The 21,403-nt window shown below is 70.8% G+C and overlaps 3 protein-coding genes across 10 annotated transcripts; 2 read left to right on the plus strand and 1 right to left on the minus strand.

Moving 5' to 3' along the window:
• Positions 1-19: 19 nt before the first annotated feature.
• Positions 20-2,419, minus strand: CREB3L4 (cAMP responsive element binding protein 3 like 4). Of its 3 annotated transcripts, XM_075524724.1 has the most exons (9): positions 1,959-2,419; positions 1,609-1,831; positions 1,385-1,494; positions 1,223-1,300; positions 1,040-1,146; positions 888-956; positions 696-771; positions 511-607; positions 20-416 (listed from the first exon to the last, which is right to left on the minus strand). In XM_075524724.1, exons 1-9 carry the CDS (start codon positions 2,115-2,117, stop codon positions 172-174), a joined length of 1,164 nt encoding a protein of 387 aa, XP_075380839.1. In that variant the 5' UTR covers positions 2,118-2,419; the 3' UTR covers positions 20-171. The 3 variants fall into 3 exon arrangements, with proteins under 3 accessions (XP_075380839.1, XP_075380838.1, XP_075380841.1); XM_075524723.1 differs by lacking the exon at positions 1,385-1,494; XM_075524726.1 differs by lacking the exons at positions 696-771; positions 1,385-1,494.
• Positions 2,420-2,768: 349 nt separating this feature from the next.
• On the plus strand, positions 2,769-7,999 carry SLC39A1 (solute carrier family 39 member 1). 6 transcript variants are annotated; one of them, XM_075524731.1, is made up of 4 exons: positions 2,769-2,907; positions 3,983-4,284; positions 5,334-5,464; positions 7,028-7,999. In XM_075524731.1, exons 2-4 carry the CDS (start codon positions 4,113-4,115, stop codon positions 7,646-7,648), a joined length of 924 nt encoding a protein of 307 aa, XP_075380846.1. In that variant the 5' UTR covers positions 2,769-2,907; positions 3,983-4,112; the 3' UTR covers positions 7,649-7,999. The 6 variants fall into 6 exon arrangements, with proteins under 6 accessions (XP_075380846.1, XP_075380843.1, XP_075380844.1 ...); XM_075524728.1 differs by having other exon boundaries at positions 2,770-2,907; positions 7,022-7,999; XM_075524729.1 differs by lacking the exon at positions 2,769-2,907 and adding an exon at positions 2,992-3,062 and having other exon boundaries at positions 7,022-7,999.
• Positions 8,000-8,494: 495 nt separating this feature from the next.
• Positions 8,495-21,125, plus strand: CRTC2 (CREB regulated transcription coactivator 2). The gene is made up of 14 exons (XM_075524934.1): positions 8,495-8,722; positions 12,639-12,740; positions 13,073-13,189; positions 13,417-13,478; positions 15,145-15,213; positions 16,734-16,837; positions 17,088-17,117; positions 17,353-17,432; positions 17,632-17,681; positions 17,818-18,062; positions 18,648-19,096; positions 19,593-19,889; positions 19,976-20,153; positions 20,270-21,125. The coding sequence occupies exons 1-14, from the start codon at positions 8,546-8,548 to the stop codon at positions 20,476-20,478; spliced, it is 2,169 nt and encodes a 722-aa protein (XP_075381049.1). The 5' UTR covers positions 8,495-8,545; the 3' UTR covers positions 20,479-21,125.
• The last annotated feature ends 278 nt before the right edge of the window (positions 21,126-21,403 follow it).

Here is a 21,403-nt window from a genome sequence, read left to right on the forward strand (position 1 = left end):
CCTCCGACACACGTTGGGGTGCGAACCAGGCACGGGTTTATTCACCGGCGCGCAGAGCTGCTGGGGTTGGGGAGGGGGCACACCCAGCACCGCCGGGCCGGGCTGGGTGTCCCCCCACGGCTGTCCCCCCCACCCTGGGGCCCCAAAACAGGGGCTGCTCTTCGCTCCCTGTCACATCTCGTCCCCGTGTCCCTGTTTCGCTGCCCCCGCATCCCCCGGGGAGGCCCGGTCTGAGGAGTTGGTGCTCGGCTCCCTGCCGGGGGGGGGCTTCCCGTCCCCGTGCCCCCCCTCGGCTCCATCCTCCGCGGCAGCCGCAGGTTCTGGCTCTCCCACCCGCAGCCACCCCGGCGCAGAGAACGGGGCTTCTCCCGCCGGTCCCAGCAACTCCCCCTGGGTCAGGATGTTCCTGGAAATCACTGTGGGAACAGGGAATGCCGGGGTGGGCAGCGCTGGGGAGGGGGGAGCTGCAGGTGGGCCCCCCCCCCGGGGCTCCCGCAGCCTCCCCGTTACCTCCGGTGGGCCTGTCGCCGTCCCGGCTGCCTCCCGGGCCCCGGCGGAAGGGGCTGTAGCTGGGGAAGAGGATGAGTCCCAGGGAGAAGAGCAGGATCTGCCAGGGAGGGACAGGAAGTCTGTACCCCTGAGCGGCGCCGGGGGACGCCGGCATGCCCCGGCGTGCCGCGGTGCGTGTGCCGTACCAGGACGCAGGCGCTGGTCTGGGCGGCCTTGTTGGACGTCTGCTTGATCAGCGCCTGCAACTGCCGCAGCAGGGACCTGCGGGACGAGGGGTCGGCGAGCGCCCGTTCCTTGCGCCCCGTCCCGGCACCGTGCCCGTTCCTTGCGCCCCGTCCCGGCACCGTGCCCGCCGCGGCATCCCGTGCCGTGCTTACCCGTTGCGTTTCTCCAGCTCCTGGATTTTCTTCCGCAGCTCCTGGTTTTGGGCTGAGCACGCGGCCACCCTGCCCGGGCAGAGATGGGGACAGGTGAGGGGACGCGCCGGGATGCAGGGGACGTGCCGGCTCGCGGTGCCGCCGGCACCCACCTGCTCTCCAGCCCGTCCAGGTACTCCTTCTTCCTCTGCCGGCTGTCCTGGGCCGACTGCTTGTTCCGGATCTTTCTCCGCACCTTCTTCAGGATCCGCTCCTCGGCCTGGGGGGGGGGCGGAGGGGTGAGCCCTGCCCCACGCTGCCCCTCGCCCGTCCTCCCCCTGTCCCCCCCCCCGCACCTGGGTGAGGGGCAGGGTGCCGGGCAGCGTCACCCCCTCCTGCGCCAGCAGCCGCTTCTCCTCCTCCGTCAGGCGTAGCTGCCGAGAGATGGGACGCACGTGGGGATGGGCCGGGGGTGCCTGGCAGCGTGGGGACACATGGAGGGGGCTGCGGGGACTCACGGCGGGGCTGGGTGCCTGCAGGGTGACGGGCAGCGGAGCGGGCAGGGGCGCAGCAGGCAGCTGGTTGATGATGCAGGAGCCGGGGAGCAGCGCGGGGCACGGCCAGCCGTCTGCGAGGGGGAGAGGCAGCCGTGCCCTGCCTGCTCCTGCCTGCTCCTGCCTGCGCCGCGCTGGCAGGATGCGGCCCCCGGGCTGAGCCCCGCTGGGGGCTGAACCCCACTGACCCAGCTGGATGGAGACGACGCTGCCGTGCAGGGGGGTGCCGAGGTCGCAGACCACCTCGTAGAGGGTGGTGGCGGCGGTGGCGGCGGGGGCCTCATCGTGCCGGGGGGGCTCCGGGCTGGCGACCTGGGAGCTGTGGCCACCCGGTGAGGCGAGGCGGCCACCCAGGCCGCAGGCAACGTTGGGGTTCACCGTCAGCCGCAGCAGCTCCTCGGCTTTGCTCCCCTGTGGCCGGAGAGATGCTGGCAGGGGAGACGGGGACCCCGAGGGCTCCCATGTGCCCCCCCCCCCAGGCCCCCGTGTCCCTCGGGGGGCTCCTCCCTGCCCCGCTCCCCCTTCGACACCGACTCACGCCATCCTCGGGGAGCCTCCAGCCCTCGAAGGCCGGCTCCGAGCCGCTGGGAGACAGGACCGAGCCGGAGAAGGGGGGATCGGGGAAGACGCTGCCCGGGAAGAGCTCGTCCCGCGGCTCCAGGAGAGCGTCCAGGAGCTCCGGGGCCTCCGGCTCCATCCCCTGGGCTGAAGGGTGAGCGGGGGCCGCCGGACACCCCGGTGGGTGCCTGGGGACCCTCCCGGGCCGGGTGTCGTGGGTGCTGCTCCGGTCAGATCCCGGTGAGGGGCGGTGGGACCCTCTGCCGGCTCCGTGCCCCGAGGCAGCGGGGATGGGCTCCCAGGCCTCCCTTCTCACCGTTTCTCGGGGGTTTCCCACCTTGGTACCGGCTGGCACAGCCGCCTCCACCCCGGTCCCGGGGCTGTGCACCAGGATCTCCGGTATCCTGGGCAAACCCCGCCAAGTCCCACCCCCAGAGCCTTGCGCCGGTAAAAGGGCCGGGCTCCCCGCCCCCGCCGTGGCCCGGGGTCTCCCGTTCCCCCCCTCCCGCCTCTACCGGGGGAGGGGGTGGGGGGGCACAGAGGGCTCGCCCGGTCTACCGGGGAGAGCCCGGCTTGAGGCTGCCCCGGTACCGCGTCCCGGAGGCACCGGGGAGCAGCAGCGACCGGTTCCGCGGGGAAACCGGGACCGGGGGCCGGTTCGCTGCAGTCGATGGTGGCTCCAACTCCGGGCCGGTCCCCTCCCGGTAACGGAGCCCCGGGGGGGGGGGGGGGGGGAAGGAGGGGAAGGGGGGGAGCGGGGACGGGACACGTGTGCGCGCCACCGCGCGTCCCCGGGACGGCGGTAGGGTTTTCTATTGGCTGTGAGGAGCGTCACTCAGCGGCACCGTCGGGGTTTTTCGCGTTCCTATTGGCTACGGTGCCGGCTCCGCCCTTCGGAAGGCTGAGGACGCGTAGCGATGTAGCGAGCGGTGAGTGCGGGGGGGGGACGGGGACACCGGGACCTTGGACCGGGACGGGGACCGGGGATCCCGGGGGGACCGGATCCCGGGGGACCCGGTCCCCGTCCCGGTCCTTGATCCCGATTCCGCTCCCTGTCCTTGATCCCGGTCCCCGGTGTCTCTCGGTCGGTCCCCGATCCCGGTCCCCGATCCCGATTCCGCTCCCTGTCCTTGGTCCCGGTCCCCGGTGTCGCTCGGTCGGTCCCCGATCCCGGTCCTTGATCCCGATTCCGGTCCCCGGTGCCGCTCGGTCGGTCCCCGGTCCCGGTCCTTGATCCCGATTCCGGTCCCCGGTGCCGCTCGGTCGGTCCCCGATCCCGGTCCTTGATCCCGATTCCGGTTCCCGGTGCCGCTCGGTCGGTCCCCGGTCCCGGTCCTTGATCCCGATTCCGGTCCCCGGTGCCGCTCGGTCGGTCCCCGGTCCCGGTCCTTGATCCCGATTCCGGTCCCCGGTGCCGCTCGGTCGGTCCCCGGTCCCGGTCCTTGATCCCGATTCCGGTCCCCGGTGCCGCTCGGTCGGTCCCCGGTCCCGGTCCCCGATTCCGCTCCCGGTCCTTGATCCCGATTCCGGTCCCCGGTGCCGCTCGGTCGGTCCCCGGTCCCGGTCCTTGATCCCGATTCCGGTCCCCGGTGCCGCTCGGTCGGTCCCCGGTCCCGGTCCTTGATCCCGATTCCGGTCCCCGGTACCGCTCGGTCGGTCCCCGGTCCCGGTCCCCGATTCCGCTCCCGGTCCTTGATCCCGATTCCGGTCCCCGGTGCCGCTCGGTCGGTCCCCGGTCCCGGTCCTTGATCCCGATTCCGGTCCCCGGTGCCGCTCGGTCGGTCCCCGGTCCCGGTCCCAGTCCCCGGTCCCGCTCCGCCACCCCCCTGTTCCGTTACCGGCGCGTTGCCTCGCTTCCCCGGGCCACCCCACGACCCCCGGGGATCCCCCTCCCAACCCGCCGCGGGCCCCGGGAAGGCGGAATCGGTGCCGGCGGGAGGGGTGTGTGAGTCACCGGGGCCGGGAGGCGGCACCGATCGCTCTGACGGTCCCGTCCCGTCGTAGCTGCGATTCGTCCCGGGGATGCGAAGCGAGGTCGAGGAGGAGGAGGAGGAGGCGGCGGCGGCGGCGGCGGCGGGTCGGAGCTCCCGCACCGGAGCTCTCCTTTGAGCTCCCGCACCGGAGCTCGGGTGCGATGGCGGCGGGAACCGGGTACGGGGAGGAGCTGGCCTGGAGCCCCGGGATGGCCCCGCGCCCCTCGCCCGGCCTGGAGGCGAAGCTGGGCTCGCTGGTGCTGCTGCTGCTGCTGCCCCTCGCCTGCGGCCTGGCCCCGCTCTGCTGCTTCCGGCAGCTCCCGAGCTCCGCCGGTACGGCCGGGGGGGTCCGGGGGGGTCTGAGGGGGTTTGGGGGTCCGGGGGATCCCGGGGAGTCTGGGGGTCTCAGTGGTCTGGGGTGTTTTGGCAATCTCGGGGGGTCCCAGAGGGCGTGGGAGGGTCCGAGGGGTCTGGGGGATCCCGGGGAGTCTGGGGGTCTCAGTGGTCTGGGGCATCTGGGTGATCCCGGGGGGGCCTGGGGGGGCCTGGGGATCCCAGAGGACATGGGGGGGTCCGAGGGGTGTGGGGGGATCCTGGGGATTCTGGGGGTCTCAGTGGTCTGGGGCGTCTGGGTGATCCCAGGGGTGCTCGGGGGGTTCCAGGGGTCCCAGAGGGCGTGGGAGGGTCTGGGGGGCCTGGGGGGGCCTGGGGATCCCAGAGGGCATGGGGGGGTCCGAGGGGTCTGGGGGGATCCCGGGGATTCTGGGGGTCTCAGTGGTCTGGGGCGTCTGGGTGATCCCAGGGGTGCTCGGGGGGTTCCAGGGGTCCCAGAGGGCGTGGGAGGGTCTGGGGGGTCCAGGGGATCCCGGGCAGTCTGGGGGTCTCAGTGGTCTGGGGCATCTGGGCGATCCCGGGGGGGCTTAGGGGGTCCTGGGGGTCCCAGAGGGCGTGGGAGGGTCTGAGGGATCCTGGGGGGCTCAGGGTGTCCTGGGGGGGGGGGATCCCGGGGAGTCTGGGGGGGGTCTCAGAGGTCTGGGGGGGTCCCAGGGAGTCTGGGAGGGTCTGGGGGTCTCAGGGGTCTGGGGGGTCCCAGGGAGTCTGGGAGGGTCTGGGGGTCTCAGAGGTCTGGGGGGGTCCCAGGGAGTCTGGGAGGGTCTGGGGGTCTCAGGGGTCTGGGGGGTCCCAGGGAGTCTGGCGGGGTCTGGGGGGCCTGGGGGTGTCCCAGGGAGTCTTGAGGTGTCCCGGGGGGTCTCAGGGGTCTGGGGGATCCCGGGGGTCCAGAACGGGCTGGGGACAGGGCTGACCCCAAAGGGCCTGGTGGGTCCCGGGGTGCGGGGCCGCGGTGGGGGTCTCAGCGGGGGTCTCAGCCCCCCGCCCCGCAGACGCCCGCAGCCCGGTGCTCAGCCTGGTGAGCTGCTTCGCCGGCGGCGTCTTCCTGGCCACCTGCCTGCTCGACCTCCTGCCCGACTACCTGGCCAGCATCAGCGCGGCGCTGGAGGGGCTGCGCATCACGGTGAGCACCCAGGACCCCCCCGGGGTGCTGTGTGTGTGTCCCCCCCCCTCCGGGGACCCTGCCTGGGGGGACCCCGGCTCTGCCTCGGGGGCTTCCTGGTGTCCTTGTCCCCAGGATCGAGGTCAGCAGCTCTGGCTGGGTGCGGGGGGGTCAGCTGTGCTGGGACAGCGGGGAGGGGACGGTTGGGGGGGGACGGACAGTGGGGAGGGGACAGCCGGGGGGGGGGAACAGTGGGGAGGGGACAGCTGGGAGGGGATGGTGGGGAGGGGATGGTGGGGACTGGGTGGTGGTGTGGGGGGGTTGGGGACAGCAGGGAAGGGGTGGCGGGTGGGGGACAGCAGGGTGGGGGACAGAGGGGACAGGGACAGCGGGGATGGGACAGCGGGGAGGGAGCTGGCCGGGCCGGGAGGGGCCGGGGGGGCCAGGCCAGCCGGGAGGCCCTCGTGTCCCGCTGTGACTCATGGAAAGATCCTCCCGCTGCCCGTGGCTTCCCGGCAGCTGCTGCCTCCGGCTTCCTTCCCCAGGGCTGCCGGTGCAGGCAGGGCCGGGTGCAGGCAGGGTCTGGGTGTAGGCAGGGGCTGGGCGCAGGCAGGGCCGGGTGCAGGCAGGGTCTGGGTGTAGGCAGGGGCTGGGCACAGGCAGGGCTGGGCACAGGCAGGGCTGGGTGCAGGCAGGGGCTGGGCGCAGGCAGGGCAGGGTACAGGCAGGGGCAGGGTACAGGCAGGGCAGGGTACAGGCAGGGCCGGGTGCAGGCAGGGCCGGGTGCAGGCAGGGCTGGGCACAGGCAGGGGCTGGGCGCAGGCAGGGGCTGGGTACAGGCAGGGCAGGGCGCAGGCAGGGGCTGGGTGCAGGCAGGGCTGGGTACAGGCAGGGCTGGGCGCAGGCAGGGGCTGGGTACAGGCAGGGCCGGGCGCAGGCAGGGGCTGGGTGCAGGCAGGGCTGGGTACAGGCAGGGCTGGGCACAGGCAGGGTCTGGGTGCAGGCAGGGCTGGGTACAGGCAGGGTCTGGGTACAGGCAGGGCTGGGCGCAGGCAGGGTCTGGGTACAGGCAGGGCCGGGTACAGGCAGGGCCGGGCGCAGGCAGGGGCTGGGCGCAGGCAGGGGCTGGGTACAGGCAGGGTCTGGGTGCAGGCAGGGCAGGGTACAGGCAGGGCAGGGTACAGGCAGGGGCTGGGTACAGGCAGGGTCTGGGTGCAGGCAGGGGCTGGGCGCAGGCAGGGTCTGGGTGCAGGCAGGGTCTGGGTACAGGCAGGGCTGGGTACAGGCAGGGTCTGGGTGCAGGCAGGGCCAGGCGCAGGCAGGGGCTGGGTGCAGGCAGGGCTGGGTGCAGGCAGGGTCTGGGTGCAGGCAGGGCCGGGCGCAGGCAGGGGCTGGGTACAGGCAGGGTCTGGGTGCAGGCAGGGGCTGGGTACAGGCAGGGTCTGGGTGCAGGCAGGGCAGGGTACAGGCAGGGCCGGGTACAGGCAGGGCCGGGCGCAGGCAGGGGCTGGGTACAGGCAGGGCAGGGTACAGGCAGGGCCGGGCGCAGGCAGGCCCTGAGCCCCCTTTCCCCCCCAGCTGCAGTTCCCCTTGCCCGAGTTCATCCTGGCCATGGGCTTCTTCCTGGTGCTGGTGCTGGAGCAGGTCGCGCTGGCGCAGCAGGAGCTCTCGTCCGTGCCGGAAGAAACGCGGGCTCTGCTTCCCGCCGGTTCCATCCAAAGCCCTTCACCGCAGCCCCCCGCTCCCGGCGCTCGGGGTGCCATCCGTGCCGGGTTGCTGGTGCTGGCGCTGGCGCTGCACGCCGTGCTGGAGGGGCTGGCGCTGGGGCTGCAGGAGGCCGAGGGGGCCGTGCTGCGCGTCTGCCTGGCCCTGCTGCTCCACAAATGCGCCGTGGCCTTCAGCCTGGGGCTGAAGCTGCTGGGGGGTCGCCTGCGCCCCCCCGCCGTGGTCGCCTGCTTGGCGCTCTTCGCCATGATGTCGCCTTTGGGCGTGGGGTTGGGGACGGCGGTGGCGGCGGGAGCGGGGCCGCGGCAGCGGCTGTGCCGGGGGGTGCTGGAGGGGTTGGCGGCCGGCACCTTCCTCTACATCACCTTCCTGGAGATCCTGCCCCAGGAGCTGGGGGTCCCCCGGCATCGCGTCCCCAAGGTCATCCTGCTCCTCGCCGGCTTCGCCCTCGTCACCGCCATCCTCTTCATCAAGATCTGAGACGCCCCAGATGCTGGGTGACCCCCCCCGCCCCCTATGCAGGACCCCGAGGAAGGGGGTTCCCCCCTGCGCCCGCTCCCCCGTGCAAGTGCCAAAGCGCGGCGCCGGGGGCTGCCCCGGCTGTCCTGTGCCCGCCCCGTGCCTCAGTTTCCCCATCTGCACAGGGGGAACGGTGCTGTCCCCCCCGCGGGACCCCCAGAGTGGGGGGGCTGAGCATGTCCCGTACCCCCCCCCACACACACAAGTGCCCTTACACACGGGTGGGCACCCTGGGGTGCGCAGCCCCGGCCCCCCCGGCCCCCCCCGGCCGGGACGAGGTGTTGGATGAAGCAAATAAAGGACTGGACCTGACGGTGCTGCCTCTGCCTGGGATGGGGGGGGTCCGGGGGGGGGGAGGGCACAATATGGGGGTGACGACGATGACGACAGTGCCTGGGGGGGACTCACAGTGCCCCCCCACCGGGCCTATATGGGCTGGGGGGGTCCGGGCCCCTCCAATTTTGGGGGGTAGGTGGGGTCTGCTCTGTTCCCAGCCATGGGGGGGGTGACCCCGCTGTGCCCCCCCCCCCCCAGCTCTAACCCTCCCCTCGCCCCCCAGTTACCCCTCGCCCCGCCCCCAGCCCCGCCCCACCCCGGGGGAGGGCGGAGGCCGCGCGGTGCACGCCGGGAGTTGTAGTCGGGCCCGCCCTCCCCACCCCGCCGTGGGGAGGGGGAGGCCGGGGACTGCATTTCCCGGCGGCCCCTGCGGGCGCGCCGCGGGGGCTGCTGGGAGTTGTAGTCCCCCGCACCCCCGCGACCCATGTGGCGCGCGGCCCGCGGACTCGCCGCCCCAGCCTGCCCCGCGCGGCGGCGGCGGCGGCGGCGGCGGCGGCGGCCGGAGCGGCCCGAGCAGGGAAGATGGCGGCGGCGGGCGCGGGGGCCGGGCCCGGGCCCGGGCCCGGTGCGGGTTCCTCGGGCGGTGCCGGTGCTTCCAACCCGCGGAAGTTCAGCGAGAAGATCGCGCTGCAGAAGCAGCGGCAGGCGGAGGAGACGGCGGCTTTCGAGGAGGTGATGATGGAGATCTGCTCCACCCGGGTGAGCAGCGGCCGCCGCGGCCTCCCCCCGCCGGATGCGCGACGGGCCCGGGGGGGCCGGGAGCTGTGAGGGGGGGCCGGGGGCTGGGGGTGGACCGGGGGCTGTGAGGGGCCAGGGCGGTCGTGGGAGTCCAGGGGGGGCTGCGAGGGGGCCGGAGGCTGAGCGAAGGCCCGGGGGGGGGTTGGAGGGGCCGGGGGCTGTGTGAGGGCTGGGGGGGTGCGGGGGACTCGGGGCTCGGGGGGGGCGTTCGGGGGTGCAGAAGGAGGGGGGGGTTCTCGTGGGGTAGCGGGGGGCCGGGGGCTCTGCTGGGGGTGCAGAGCGGGTGTGGGGGTCAGGAAGCGCAGAGGGAGTGGGGGGGGGGGCTCAGGCTGATGCCCAAAGGGGCTGGGGGGGTTTGGGGGTGCAGAGGGGATGGGACTGGATGGGGCATCACCCCGAGGCTGGGGGGTGGGTCTGCGTTTGGGGTACTGGGGGGTGCGGAGAGGCCGGGAAGGGCCCCCCTAGAGAAACGCTCCTTCTCCGGATGCCCGCCTGCACCCCGCTTCTGCTTCCCGTGCCTTTATTTTGATTTATTATTTTGGCCGCGGGTTTCTCGGCAAGGCTTCGCACGTGGCTCGCTCCGGCCCGTGGCCGCCGTGCGTGGGTCCCGGTACGCGCCCTGCGCCTCCTCCGCTTCCGAGCACACGTCCCGGCGACTGGGTGGAAAAAGCGACTCGCCTCCTGCGGCACCTGAGGCTTTGCCGGGGCTCTCGCCGGTTCTTGCCGCGGGGGCGGGGAGCGGATCCCCGTGCCCACGGCTCTGGGATGGCCTCCCACCGTGTCGCAGCCCTGCGTCGTCTCTGCCGGGCGATCCTCCGCCGGCCCCGGGGCTCGGGGGGGGTCTGTCCCTGAGCACCGGGGACCCTCGGGAGGGTTGGGTTGGTCCTTCCCGCCGATGCGGCCGGCTCCCGCGGGAAGCGGCGGATGCTTCATCCCTGGAGAGGCTTAAATTTAGCTTGGCCAGAGCCTGAGAAAACGCAGCATTGGGAGAGCGGATGAGCGCGCCGGATCTGAGCCGGCAAAACTGCCCCGCTCGGCAGCTTCTGGGGGAATCGTCGTCCCCCGCGGGCCGAGGGCTTCTCAGAGGGACCTCGGTGGCAGGAGGGCTGCTCTGGGGTGCCGGGGGCTGGCAGTGGAGCGGGGAGACCGGGAACGCCACGGCACGTCTCCGGGAGCGTGGTTTCCCGGGTGGGGGAAGCCGTTGAGAGGAGACGGTCGGCTCTGGTTTGCGTTTCGCTCTGCGTCGGCCCTGAGGAGTCAGTGGGGATTGCGCGGCCGTTTGCCAAGATCAGGGTTTGGCCAGATTTCAGCTCCCGGAGAGGCGGCTTGTGCCAACCCTGGCGATGGGGCTCTGCAGTGCCGCGGGTTGCTGTGCCGGCAGCTGCGGGGTCTGGCAGCCAGCGCCATCCTTCCCGGCGGAGATATGGCATGGATGAACGAGGGGAGAGGAGCGCGGAGTCGAGGGAGCCGGAGACGTGGAGAGGCTCTTCCAGGTGACAGGGACCGCTGACAGGGAGGCTCACGTGTCACCCTGCACTTGGGGTCGGCGGAACTGGGAGAAGAGGGGAGCAAAATCCATCAGACCTTTAAAAAAAGAGGTGTTTGAGTCGGAGAGCCCCGCTGGCACCCCGGGTCTGGCGAGGCAGCGGTGACCGGACATCCACAGAGCCGAGAGGGTGTCGGGGACAGGATCCCGCCGACCCCGAGGGAGCGACGTGCGGCTCTCCCCTCCGAGCCGAGGGCGGCCCCGTCCCCGGTGGGCAGGCAGGGCTCCCGAGGGGTGGACATCTCTCCGGAGGTTTTGTCCCCTTTCTCGCCGGGACGGCAGGCGGGAGCCGCGACTTGCGCATCGCCGGTGAGTGTGGGAGTGGGCTGGAGCCTCCCGCACTGTGTTTGCACAGTAAACAGCTGGTTAATGTGCAGCAAAGCCGGGGGGAGAGGCAGCAGGACTGTCCTCCCGGCTAATCCCTGCCCCGGGACGCTTCCTCCGGGAGTTTGTTCCCCGCACGTGGGACTGGCAGCCCTGGAGAGGCACAGAGCAGCTCGGCCTGGGACAGGAGCTGGTCCCAAGGGGGGTCCCAGCCCCGTGGGTCCCCTCCATCGTTGCCCACAGGGCTGCAGGCGAGGAGCTGGAAGCGGCTGTCGCGCCGGCAGCTTGTGTCCCACACGGGCACCTCCGTTTCGTGGCTCCTCGCCGGGGGAGAGGCTTCCGCACCCCGTCAGCGCAGCCTGGGGGCTGCTGCCCGGCTCTGGGGTGTCTCGCTCCCGCCGCGGGGATCTAGCAGCCCCTCAAGCTTTGCTTCGTGTTTCCTGGACTTTTTTCTGGCTGCTTGTGTGTTGCTGCCTGATTTCGGCCTTGTCTGGCTCTGCCGGCTCCCGCAGGGACCCTGGCTCGGAGAACAGAGCAGGATCCCAAGACCTTAAGCCCCAGCACAACTCCTCGCACTAATCCTGCAGTGCCAGCGCAGCCAGCTGTTGACTAAATCTCCCATTTTTTTGGTTGTTTTTCTTTTTTTTTTTTTTTTTTTTTTTTTTCCCCTGGATCTGGATTCTGCTGGTCTTAAGCTTGGGAATTTGCTGTCGCAGGTTTCCCGACTGCAACCCATTTCCGAGCTGCTTTTTGTGCTTCATCTCCGCTTTCCCCGGGGTTTGTCCGCGACTGATGAGTGCCGGTGCTGGCCAGTGTGTGGGGGTGCTCGGGGACCCCCCCCCGGGTCCAAAGGGCAAGCGGATTTGTATATGCTTAGCTTTGGCTCTGTGGATTGGGATCGGGGAAGCCCTCCTTCCCCGGTGGGATGCCGGAGGGGGGGAACGGGACATCTCCTTGTGCTGGAGGGGATGATGGGGGCCGTGCCCTTTCCCGGGATGCGGGCAGCAGAGCGCCTTCCGGCTGCTGTCGGGATGAGGAAGTCTGCGGGTCGGCTGCGGGCAGGCTCCTGCCTGCGGGGCCGGAGCAGGAGGGGGCTTTTGGGGCCGACTCGGTGCTGGTGCTGCCCCGGGACCCCGGCTCTCCTCTGCCATGGGGTTTTTCTCCGCCGGCGAGCGTGGTGGGCGGGTGCCCAGACCCAGTTATCTCCCGTCTGCGGTTTGCCGTGGCTCCTTCCCTCGGCCTTGAGCAGCGCCTGGAGCCGGCGGGCTGCCGTGCCGTGCCGTGCCGAGCAGGCAGCCCTTACTGCTCGTCCTGCCGGAGCCCGGCCCCAGGCTGGGATCTCCCCCGGTTTTTGAGCTGTGGCACTCGGTGTTGCTGACAGCCCCAGGGCTGTCTTTGGTGTGGACAAGGTGCCTGCTGGAAAACCCAGCACCTCCGGGTTGAAGGGGATGGGCTGACACACTGACCGCCGGTGCCCGGGGAGCCCAGAGCCCTCTTGGGTGGGCACGGGGGCTTCGGCTGTTCGGGGGGGAGCAGGGCTGGGCTCAGCCTCTGCTCTGGGGGTGTGGGTGCCGCAGCCTGTGGGAGAGATGTGGCTTTCCCCGCTCCTGGCTGCTGAACCCAGTGGGTGCTCAGCATCCTTCCTGCACCAGAGCACCCATGGAGGGAGGAAAGTCCCTTGTGGGGCCTCCTCCGCACTCGGTGGCTTCAAAGCGGAGAGGTGCCGGGCACCTCGAGCCCTCTGGCTTGCTCCTGTGTGGTTCCTGAGGCCGACCGGGTCAGACATGCCTCGCTCGGGGGCCACCTCCTCCCGTGGGACACCCCGGGGACTCGATACCGTGTGTGGGGCAAGCTTGGGGCTCGGCTGCAGGAGGGAGAACGTGGGGATGACCCGCCAGGATGGGGACGAGGATGTCTAGGGTGTAACAGGGCAGTTCGGAGGAGCCCAGCACCCCGGGGTGCCTGCTGGCCCCCTCTGACCTGCCTCCCTTCTCCCCCCCCGCCCAGCTGCAGGCACAGAAGCTGAGGCTGGCGCACAGCCGAGGACCCTACTACAGCGGTTCCCTGCCTAACGTCAACCAGATCGGCAGCGGCGTCTCCGACTTCCAGGTGAGCAGAGCCCGCTCCGCCGGCCGGGGGCTGCCCCGGGGGGGATCTGGGGGGGCTGCCCCCCGTGGCACAGTGGCTGCCGCCCTCGGTGCCTTGGGGAGGGGGATCAGGACTCGGGGTGGGTGTTGGGGAGGAGGATGAGGAGCCGTGGCACGGGCTGCTGTTGGGGACAGGTGGGGACGAGGGGATGTTCTCCTCTAATCCCCGAGCCTGGCCCCGGCTCCATCCCCCCGCCAGCGCTGCCGGCGATGGAGCAGTTGAGGAGGGCTGATCCTGAGACCCCTTCCCTCGCAGACGGGCGGTGGGCTCACCCCGGTGTCTCCTCCCCTCAGGGCCCTTTGCAGTCACCGCTGGACTCCACGCGCAGCACCCGGCACCACGGCCTGGTGGAGCGAGTGCAGCGGGACCCGCGCCGGATGATGTCCCCCCTTCGCCGATACGTCCGACAGATATCCTTTATCCCGTTCTCTCCTGCCCCGTCGGCGGGGCGAGTGCAGCCTTTTCTCCCGCCGCTGGGGCTCCTGCCCGATCCCCGTGCCCCCGGTGCTCGTCTCTTTGGGGTCAGCGAGCTTTAGCAACGCGTGCTGCCCTTGCCTGCCTGCGGGGTTGCGTTAGGTGCCTGCACGCCGGCTGCTCGGCCCCTCGCTCTCCGTTTGGCCCTTAACGTGCCTCTCACATCGACAGCTCTCCCTACGGACCGACCTACCTGTCGCCTCCACCCGAGCCCAGCTGGAGGAGGTAAAGACCCCGTGTTTTCTTGGCTCCCGACACTTTGTTTTCTGGGTGCCGGTTTCCAGCCCGCTGCCTCCCTGTGTCTGCGGGGTCGCTGGAGCCCGGGGTTTGCTCTGTGTTAAAGAGCACCCGGAGGTTTGGAAACAGGCAGGCTGGCAGGAGCCCAACGCAGGAGAGTCCCTCGCAACGGGCAGCCCTCTCGGGAGGATTTACACGGCTTCCCTTACCAGTCTGCTGGGGAGAAACCGGACCTGGGGGGGGCAGAGAGAAACACTGAGATGCTGGGAGTGGGGCTGGGAGGTCTCCCACCTCTCTGATTTTGCCCGCGCTGTCCCGCAGAGGGGGGATTTTTAAGGAGGAACGGTTTCATCGTGCCCAAAAGAACCAGCTCCGGCACGCGGGGCGGCATCCGCCCACTGTGGCAGTGGGAAGAGGGATCCTGTCCGAGGTGAATCACCGGGTGGCCGAGCCCCTGCGTGCTTCGGCTCTTGGCCCCGGGGGCAGGCGAGGACGGGGCTGGCTGGCCAAGCCCGGGCACGCCCCGAGCATCGGCTCCATCCCACGGAGGTCCCGGTGAGCTGCGGCTCGGCGCAGGAGCCGTTCGGGCTCAGCTCGGCGCGGCTCAGCCCTTTTAGAGGTCGCTCAGGGCTCCTGGGCTTTATTTTCAAGGCTGCCCTTCCTCTGAAGTGCTGTGCTCAGCACAGCTCTCCTTCCCTGGCCCGAGGAGCATTCTCCCTGGGAGACTCGCTGCCCATGCTCCTGCCGTGTCCGTGCCTCGGTGCCCGGTGCGGCTCGGTTGCCGTCTCGGTGCGCCGGGAGCCCGAGGGGCTGCGTGGGTCCCTTCTCCTCAGCCCGGTGGGGACACCGGTGGCGGCAGGCGCCGGGTGGCAGCCCTGGGTTGTGCCGCGCGACGTCAGGGCTCCGCTGGAGGTTCACGTTGTGTCTTGCACTTTGTCCCCCCCTGATGAGCCTCGGTGCCGGTCAGTCCAGAGTGCGAGGGCCGCGGCCTTGTGCCCCGGCACGTCTTCCTCCATCCCACCGTGTCCAAGCCCAGCCGTCGGGTGCCCTCTCTGCCGTCCTCCCTGACCTCCCGGGGCAAAGCCTTGGCTTTTTTCCCCGAAAGAAGAGGTTGTGTTAAAACCTCCCCGCAGCGAGCACAGCCGCCCTCCCCGCCAGACCTCGGGCTCTGGGGAGCCATCCCCAGGAGCATCTCACTCCGAATCCCGCTGCAAATTCCTCGTTCCAGGCTCGGGGGGGTTGGGAGGACGACGACGACTTTCATCTGTCTTCCAAATGGGTGCCTTCACGGGAACCTCAAGATTGAAACAATCTTGGCTGTGGTCTGCACGGGCCGGGCCAGTGGCTGTGTTTTTGGGTCCCCGAGGCCAAGCTGCCCATCGCCGCGGTGTCTGGGCTGTGGGTAGAGGGCTAAGGCAGGGAATAGGGTGAGGATGTCATGGATCAGCCCCGACCCGGTGCCGAGGGGCGTCCCCCGGGGCCGGCGGAGATACCCCCCAGCTTGTCCGCGCCAGGCAGCCTGCAGGCAGCGAGCTGTCTGCCTCCTCCTGCTGCCCTTGGCTTCCCCCCGTAACCCTCCCTCCCGTGGGGCAGTGCCGCCCTGTGCCCCCTTCCCTTGCCCCCCCAAGTAACCCTGCTGTTTCTCCTTACAAAGGACCATGCCCTGGGGTAACTTTCCTATGGAGAAAGGACATTTGTTTAGGCTGCCGTCAGCTCTCAACAGGTGAATGATTTTTTTATTCCGTTTTCTCTCTCTTCCCTGTCTCTAAGCCGGGCTCCAGCCGTTCCCCAGGACCCCCAGGGTGGGCACGGCCCTGGTTGTAGCAACTCCAGTCCCCCAGGAGAAGGGAAGGTGTCTCCAGGCTGCCCTGGCCGCTGAACGGGGGGACCCCTGGGGTGGAGGTGGCCCTGGGGACCCCGGGGAGGCGGTGGCCCTGGGGACCCTGGGCTCGGTGCAGCCCTTGTGCCTCCGAGGGCTGCGTGGTCCCGCAGCCACTCTGAGCTCCCCGAGGAGCTGCTTTTGGGGGCGTGGGGCTCCTGGATGCAGGGCAGGGTGTCCCCCCAGGGTTGCCCTGGCTCGGTGCTGGCTCCCAGGGTGAGGACCTGGCTCTGCCCGCTGCCGCGGCTGCTTGGTTACACCCCGGCACGGCACAAGGAGCGGGAGCCAGCGCAGCCCCAGGGGATCGGGCCACCTCTCGGGAGCCCGGCAAGGTGACGGAGCACCGGGTTCCCCATGGGGTTTGGGCCCGCGGCCGGGCTTGGGCACGGGGAGGAGCTGCCCCTGCCAGCCCTGGAGAGCCGTGGCTTTGCCGCGCAGGGGCCGGGGTGGCTTTGGGGTTGTCCCCTTCCCCGGGCTGGGGCACAGCGGGATCTCGGCAGGGCGAGCCGGGGTTCGGGGCTGGCGCGTTGCTGATGCTGCTCGCGGCAGTCCCCGCTCTGTCTCCCTTGGGGTGCTGGCAGCGGGGCCCTGGCCGTGCCGCAGGCGGGCGCCCATCGTTCCCCGGCTGGGCCCCGCGCCGGAGGGGGCTGCGTCCCATGGGCGACGGGGGGGAGCTTCCTCCCTCCCAGCTGCTCCGCAGCTGAACAATATCCCCCTTGTGCGGTCCCAGGACGCGTCATTAGCTGGAGCAGCCTTTTCCCAACCCCTCCCCGCGCTCATCCGCTTCAGACCAACTAATTGGGAGCACAATGGGTGTAATATCCCCGGGTCCTCTGCCCCCAGCCCCTCCAGGGCCCCCGGGGGAAACAAAGGGTCCCCGGGGAGCCCCTCTCCCCCCGTGCCAGGAGTGACGAGGGCTCCGGGGCCTTCGGTGCGGTGGCAGAGCCGTCCCTTGGAGGAGACGGGGCCGGAGCAAGCCCCAGCGTGTCTGGAAGCGCAGGGCGAGGGACCCCCCCCCCAGAGCATCGCGTGGGGAGGGGAGGGCAGGGCTGGCAGAAGGGGACGGGGTCCCCGCAGAGCCCCTTGGCAATCTGCCCCCGGGGCTCGCCTTGGGCACGGCGAGCATCAGACACGGAGGGCTTTGAAGGAGACAGTTGTTCCTCCAGCGAAACCCCCTGTGTTCTTCCCTTCCTCCTCCTGCTCTTCCCCTTTTTTGCCTGCTGCCCCGGCCCTGCTCTCGCCCACCGTCCCCGGGCCAGGGCTGACTGGGGGGGTTGCTGTCACAGCAGCAGGCTGTAAAGAGGGTGGAGGGCGAGGACCGAGCCCGGGGCCCGTCTGACGATTTCCTTTCCCTTTCCAATTAGAACAAATTCCGACTCGGCGCTTCACACGAGCGTGATGAACCCCAACCCCCAGGACGCGTACCTGGGCCCCTCGCAGGGTGCCCCGCCGCCCGGCCGCCGGAGCGGTGAGTGTCCCCTCCCTCTGCACCCCGCTTTCCCCAGCGGGACCCCGCTGCTCCCCACCTCCACCCGGCTGCCTCGGGACCCCCGGGCCCCTTCCACCCCTCGAGGACCCTGTGGGGGGACCTGGGGGTGGAAACAGGGACCGGCGGGCTCACGCAGCAGCCCCCCCCTTCCTGCCTTTGCTCCGCGGTGCTGGCCGATGTCCCCCGTGTCCCCGTGTGCTGCCGCTAACGGTCCCCTGCTCTCTTGCAGGTTTTCTGGACGGGGATGCGGACAGTAAAGGTGAGCGCCTGCCCGTGCCCGGCAGCGTGCCACCAAACCCGGCACGGACCCGTGTGCCCCCCCCCCCCCCACCCCGCAGTCTGTAAAGAGTCGGGGCAGCGGGTGGGATGCGGGGGACCCCTCTGCGGCGAGTGGGTCTGTAATGCCCCGCTCATGCCCGGTCGATGCCCCCGGGGTGGATACGGGTGGGCTGTGCCGCTCTCCCCGTGCTGACGCTCTCCTTCCCCCTCGCCAGTGTTTCTTTTCCAAGTGCCTCCCATCGAAGAGACCTTCGACGACAACAAGCATTCGCTGAAGCCCTGGGACACCAAGAAGGTGGGTGCAGAGGAAGGACCGCGAGGAAGTCACCCCTGCGTCCCCCTGCCCAGGCCGCCTGCTTCCTGTCCGCCGGGTGTTGCGACACCCGGGTGGCTCTGCCTCCTTCCTGCCCTCAAACCGCGGCTGGCCCGGGGTTGGGGGGGACCGCAGGTTCGGCACGCCGGCCTCGCTTCACTCCTCCTCTTTGATTTCGCAGCTCTCGTCGTCCTCGGCCCGTCCGCGCTCCTGCGAAGTCCCTGGGATCCAGTAAGTCCTGAGCTGGGCTCTGGGGCACGGCCCGAGCCCGCGGGTGGCTGCGGAATAGGGGCAGGAGCCGGGGGGCCGGGATGCCGGAGGAGGCGGCGGTGTTCCCACGCTGAGCGTGTCTCTCTCTTTCCCCCAGCATATTTCCATCCCCGGATCAGCCTGCCAACGTCCCCCTCATCCCCTCGGCCCTCAACACGGGCGGCTCCCTTCCCGACCTCACCAACCTGCACTTCCCCTCCCCGCTGCCCACTCCCCTCGACCCGGACGAGACCGCCTACCCCAGCCTGAGCGGGGGCAACAGCACCAGCAACCTGGCCAACACCATGACGCACCTGGGCATCAGCGGCAGCATGGGACTGGGGACGGGCTACGACTCGCCAGGTGAGGGCTGGCCCCGTCCCGCTGCCACCGGCGGGGCAGGGAGACGCCGGAGCCGACGTCCCGGGGTGGCTGGACCAGCCGCCGAGACGCACGGGGCGGGCGCGGGGAGCCGAGAGAGGGTCCCCCGTGGTGGGGAGCTGCCTGCGGCGAGTGCTTGGTGGGGCCGGGGGGAGACGGGAACCCCCCGGCCGGCACCCCTGTGGCAGAAATCGGCCTCTCCGGGCGATCCCGGCCTGGGACGGAGATGCCGCAGCCTGGGAGCGGGGTGGGGAGAGCTGCGGGGTCCGACGGCATCGGGGGGTCCCGCGGGGATGCGGTGGGATGGCGGCCCCGGCGGGGAGCCCGCCACCCGCCCCGCTCCTGCCCCGGCGCCCTCCGCTTGCCGAGCCGGAGCATCCTGTGCCGCCGCCGGTCCCGTTCCCGGGGTGTGTGTGTTTCTGTGTCCGTCTCCATCGTTTTGGTCACCTTCCATCCCACCCGGGGCAGACGGGGAGCCCCAGCCCGGCCCGGCCCGGGGGAGGAGAGCCTGGGGCGCGGGGCGATTCCGTGGGTAACGGTGGTGTCTCTTCTTTTTTGTCCCCACAGGACTTACCTCACCTATGCAGAGCTCCCTGAGTAACCCGTCCCTGCAGTCCTCGCTTAGCAATCCCAACCTCCAGGCCTCCCTGCGAAGCCCCTCGCTCCAATCCTCCCTCAGCAACCCCTCGCTCCAATCCTCCCAAAGCAGTTCCTCCATCCCTTCCTCGCTCTCCAACCAGTCCCTGCCCTCCTCCCTCTCCTCCTCGCTCAGCAATCCCTCCCTCCCCACGTCCCCCCGCAGCCAGCCCATGCAGTCCTCCCCCAGCAACCCCAGCCTGCCCTCCGGCTTGAGCGGCTCTTCCTACACCCCCATGGTGCAGGCGTCCATAAACACCTCGCCCCGCCGACGGGTCCCGCTCAGCCCCCTCACCCTCCCAATGGGTGGCGACTCCAGAAGGCAGCACCCCAAACAGTTCTCACCAACAATGTCACCCACATTGTCCTCCATCACCCAGGTATGCATGGTCCATCGCCCGCGCCGGCCCCGCGCCGTGCGCTCGCCTCCGTCTCCTCCTCCCTCGACTTCTCTCTCTTGTCTCGTTTCCATCCTCATCTCAGCCACATGCCAGGGAAGCCCCTCGCCCCCCGTCCCAGCCCGCGGACCCCTCCCCACCGGGAGGGAGCTCTGCGCGGTCGGGGATGGGGGGGACGGGGACGCGGCACGTCCCAGCCGGGGCTCCCCCACCCCGGGTTCCCACTCCGGAGGGGGGAGCCCGGCCCGCGGCGGGTGCTGGGTGCAGGGTTTTGGCGCCGGGTGCTGCCGGCGGGGCTGAAATTCGGGGTCTCCCGGATCGCCGCGTTCTCCCCAACCCGCTGCCGGTGCTGGGGGATGCACCGGCGGCTGGCGGGGACGGGGGCACCAGGGTGCTGAGCAGAGGGGCCGGATCCTGGCGGGCACCGGGGTGGGTGCAGGCTGACCGCCCCCCCCCCCCCTTTCCGCTCTATCCGCAGGGGGTGCCCCTGGACACCAGCAAGCTGCCGGCCGACCAGCGGCTCCCGCCGTACTCCTACAGCCAGCCCGGCCTGCTCCTGCCGTCCCAGCCGAGCCAGAAAGCCCTGCACCAGCCCGTGCAGTCCCCCCCGCAGCCGGCACTGCCCCCCGCCCCACCGGCGCGGCCCCCGCCGCCGCCGGTGCCGCCGAGCGGGGCCACGCAGCGGCCGTACGCCCCCCAGTACCAGCCTAACGCCTCCCTGCAGCAGCAGCAGCAGCAGCTGGGACAGCCCCTGGGCGACTTCGGCTTGGGCAGCGTGAGTGCCCCCGGGATGGGGACGTGGGGGGGACGGCGAGGGGACGGCAAGGGTGTTTCGTCTCCGTAACCTGCTTCTCCCCGCAGTTCGAGCAGTTCGGGATGGGGGAAAGCCCCACCACCGGCAACAGCGGCGGCTTCCCCGAGGAGCTGGGGACCCTGAGCTACCCCCCGACCGAGGGCGCCTACGACCCCCACGTCCTCAACCGGCAAAACCTGAGCAACTGCAGCCGCCACGGCCCCATCCCCAACATCATCCTCACAGGTGGGTGGGCAGGGGGCACCGGCAGCCCCCCCCCGGGGAGCAGGACGTCACATGAGGGGTGCTGAACCCCCCCGCCCCGTTCCCCCCCCCCCTCCTCCCCTTTCCCCTCCCCATAGGGGATTCTCCCCCCGGCATCTCCAAGGAGATCGCGACGGTGCTGGCCGGCGTCCCCGGCTTCGAGGTGGACGCGGCGGCGTTGGGGCTGGAGGAGGATCTGAAAATCGAACCCCTCACCCTGGACGGACTGAACATGCTGAGCGACCCCTACGCCCTGCTCACCGACCCGGCCGTGGAGGACTCCTTCCGCACCGACCGCCTCCAGTGAGGGGCCAGGGGCTCCGCCAGCACCCCCACCCGCCCGCGGACCCCTGCCCCCCACCTCCGGACCCCTCCCCAATTTTCCCCCCGCCCCTCTTTTTCACTTTTTTTTTTTTGGCTGATATAACGGTGGGGCCGCCGCCGGCTCTCTCCCCGGAGAACGGGGCCGGGGGACACCGGAGCCGGTGGGGAAGGGGGGGGGGGGACACGCGAGCCAGGCGCTCTCCGGCCCCACGGCACCCCCAGACCCCAGCGGAGAGGGGGCTCCCGTCCCCCCGGGGGCGGCTGTACATAACCCCGTAGGTAGAGACCCCCGGGGGGGGATGTGGGGGGGGTTGCTTCTATTTTTTTTTTTTTTTTTTTTCTGGCTAATCATCATGTTTAAGGAGAAATCCCGCTCCCCCCCCCCAGCTGCGCCCCGTATGTACCCCCAGCTCCCCCCCACCTTACTCAGCTGCCGGGGACCCCACGGGACATGTAGAAAGCACTTGTAACTTTGCCCCCCACCCCCCCCACCCCCGGGGGGGCGCGGGGGCCCCGTCCGCGGGCGGGGGGACCTGGGGCCCCAGGACCCGCGTTCCCCCCCGCCCGGGAGGGAGCCAGAGTGATTTATTATTATTATTATTTTTTAAATATATTATATGTTAATTAAATGCCCCCTGTGACGGCGTGTGGCTGATTTCATGGGGGGGGGGGGGGGGGGCACACACACACCACGTATCTGCTCGGGCTGGGGGGACCCCCTGAGGCCTCCCCGGGGGGGGGTTGGGGGGCACAGGGGGGGTTCAGCGGCTCCGGCCCCCCCACTCTGCCTGGCCCTTTGGTCTGGGGTCCCTTCCATAGGGTCCCCCCACTTCCAGGGGGAGCTGGGGGGGGGGGCCGTGGTGGGCCCGGGGAGCTTGGGGGGGGTTCCTTGAAGTTCTTGGGGGTGC

Source organism: Mycteria americana, chromosome 25 (genome assembly GCF_035582795.1).
Source record: "Mycteria americana isolate JAX WOST 10 ecotype Jacksonville Zoo and Gardens chromosome 25, USCA_MyAme_1.0, whole genome shotgun sequence".
Classification (NCBI taxonomy): Eukaryota; Metazoa; Chordata; class Aves; order Ciconiiformes; family Ciconiidae; genus Mycteria; species Mycteria americana.